This window comes from Sinocyclocheilus rhinocerous, unplaced genomic scaffold (assembly GCF_001515625.1).
Source record: "Sinocyclocheilus rhinocerous isolate Xijiao unplaced genomic scaffold, SAMN03320098_v1.1 scaffold304, whole genome shotgun sequence".
NCBI classification, from domain to species: domain Eukaryota; kingdom Metazoa; phylum Chordata; class Actinopteri; order Cypriniformes; family Cyprinidae; genus Sinocyclocheilus; species Sinocyclocheilus rhinocerous.
The window spans coordinates 421,749-424,276 of NW_015659941.1; the positions used below are offsets into that span (position 1 = coordinate 421,749).

The 2,528-nt window shown below is 35.4% G+C and overlaps 1 protein-coding gene across 2 annotated transcripts in view; it reads right to left on the reverse strand.

Moving 5' to 3' along the window:
* Positions 1-2,528, reverse strand: part of LOC107724607 (CSC1-like protein 2) — a 17,861-nt gene that overhangs the window by 6,722 nt on the left and 8,611 nt on the right. The window contains exons 6-7 of one of the 2 annotated variants that reach the window (XM_016533596.1): positions 1,642-1,775; positions 1,335-1,472 (exon numbers count right to left, since the gene is read on the reverse strand). In XM_016533596.1, the coding sequence (XP_016389082.1) occupies positions 1,335-1,472; positions 1,642-1,775 (272 nt within the window). The remainder of the gene's footprint in view (positions 1-1,334; positions 1,473-1,641; positions 1,776-2,528) is intronic. The other variant, XM_016533597.1, reaches the window with a different exon arrangement.

A 2,528-nucleotide genomic window follows, 5' to 3' on the forward strand; every position in this document is an offset into this window, starting at 1 on the left:
CAACAGGAACGAGCGCACTTGACGATGAATGAAATGAAACACGCTGTGTTTTCCGCGAACTGGCAACCTGGGGTGCCGAAATACAATTGGGTAAACTGGCAGTAGGCGGGTTTCACAAACCAAAACAGAGACCGACATTCCGGCCCAGAACGCACATTCAGATAAACAAGTATGTTAACTTAGCTTGTTTCTTAAATATCTGCAAACATATTATGGTATTTTTATGCTTTAGTAGAGTCAAAAACTTACATACAGCACCTTTAAATCTCACCTGCCTGATTTTGAATTTTGACACAAAATGTTATTACATTATTGCCCAGCTCTTTATATAAAGTCGAATATATAAGTATGTACAACTTTATCCACATAACTTCACCAAGTTTTACATTTAAAAATCAACAAACAACAAATAAAATGACTTTTTGTTTGCATAATCACTAAAACAATAACATTACCAATGATGTTTGGATTTTAAATGACAACTTGACTGACAACAGTTTAATAGCATGTTGAAATATCTAATGTAAATGTTCAAATAAAGCTTTGAAAAAGTTTAATAAAAAGGTAAACCTCACATTTCAGCCTTTAAATAAAGAAAAGATATAAGTCAAAATGATTATTGATTAATAAATGATTATATGTATTTTATCTGCTCCATAAAGAATTACAAGTATATTTATTCTAGAATAACTTATTGTGAATTGTTCAACTGAATTGTTTAAATGTGTAGAATTCACATAAGCTTGTTTTTCATAAACCGGTCAAAATTTACAGCAGGGCATGCAAATTCGGTCCGTTTTTTTGGCCAGACAGAAACTGCACACAGACTGAATGTAAATATACACTCACCGGCCACTTTATTAGGTACACCTGTTCAATTGCTTGGTAACACAAATTGCTAATCAGCCAATCACATGGCAGCAACTCAAAGCATTTAGGCATCTAGATGTGGTGAAGACGACTTCTAAATGCGACTGTAAGGCATGAAGATATTATAAACATTAACATGATTTTCTGTAAATCTAATCTACTTCAAAACAATGTGCATTATGAAAAACTCAGTATAAATAAATCTGACTTAAAGATTTTCTCCAAAAACAGCCCACAGATCTGTGCAATCTAATGCATATTGCATAAAAAAATGCCAAGTCTTAGTCAATCATATAAATAACAATACTAGTATCCATTATATTGTGGTATCACTGATGAACTGTGGTCAGTCTCTTCCTGTCTAAGTGGGTATTTCTTGGTCAGTATAAACAGCAAAGTGGATTCCGGTTTATGCCTGAAGTCTAGCTCCGAGACTAGGATCATAATGATCATAATGATGTTACCAGTAAACATTCTGTGGATCTGGAGCGTATGTGACTGTCCAGTTGTTTGTGTTGAGGAGGCTGCTGAAGGGGGAGCACTTTGGCTCTCGTCGACAGTGACAGCCATGACACTGACACGCGTTAAAATCTTTCAGGATGCTGCCAAGGGGAAAAACACAGATATTAATTTTTTTTTCATTCTATTAAAAGTACTGTGATGGTAACATGATCGTACCAGAAGGTAATACCATTAAGATAATCATAGTACCCCCATGAAACTTTTAGCGTTTTATTCACACACAGAGACCAAAACATCTATTTGACTTACAGGGCTGTCATTGCTTCATTCTGGAAGGTAACAAACGCCATTCCCAGAGGTTTAGTGTTGACTTTTTCTCGTTCTTTTCTGTATTCTTCCTTCAGTTTGGCCTCAAGCTTAGTGTAGTAGTTCACAGCCTCTTCCTGCAACAATGGATTAACATTATTTGCATTATTTGTTTTAAAGACCCCATCAAATAAAAATTTGCAATTAGAGTCTGTATGATATTCTGGTCTCTAGATATGTCTTGTGGCGGGTTATAAAGGCCTCACTGATTTACGTTACAAGCTATCAGAATTTCATCTTACTTTTTGGTCATATACATCAGCATCTGCACCAAATTGCATATTTTTGCTCAATCTGTTAAGTGTTTTTTCCTCTTGGCGTATGAGCTTGATATTCTCTATATCACACTAGATGAACTTTAAAACCTGATGTATCAAACAAGGTACTCAACAAAAACTTATTTTTTTCTGACTATTATTTAATGTGCCAGGCTTTACAATTTAATATCACGTAACTGTCCATTTGAATTCTGTTACTTTTCCACGATTTAATTAAACCATTAAGCAACAAACCCTCTATTTAAAGATTTGTACGCCTGCAAGTTAAAGGGTTAGTTCAGCCAAAAATTTAAATTAGGCTGTGTTTTACTCACCCCGATGCATCCTAGGTGTATATGACTTTCTTCTTTCAGACGAATCCAGTCGGAGTTATATTAAAAATGGTCTTTGATCTTTCAAGCTCTATCGTTGTACTCAGCGGGTGTTGCATTCCTTCAGTCCAAAAGACGTGAACTAAAAAGCACCCTTCCACAAAAAAAAGTGTCTCACACGGCTCCCGGGGGTGAACAAAGGCCTTCTGTAGCGAATCGATGCATTTTTGTAAGAAAAATA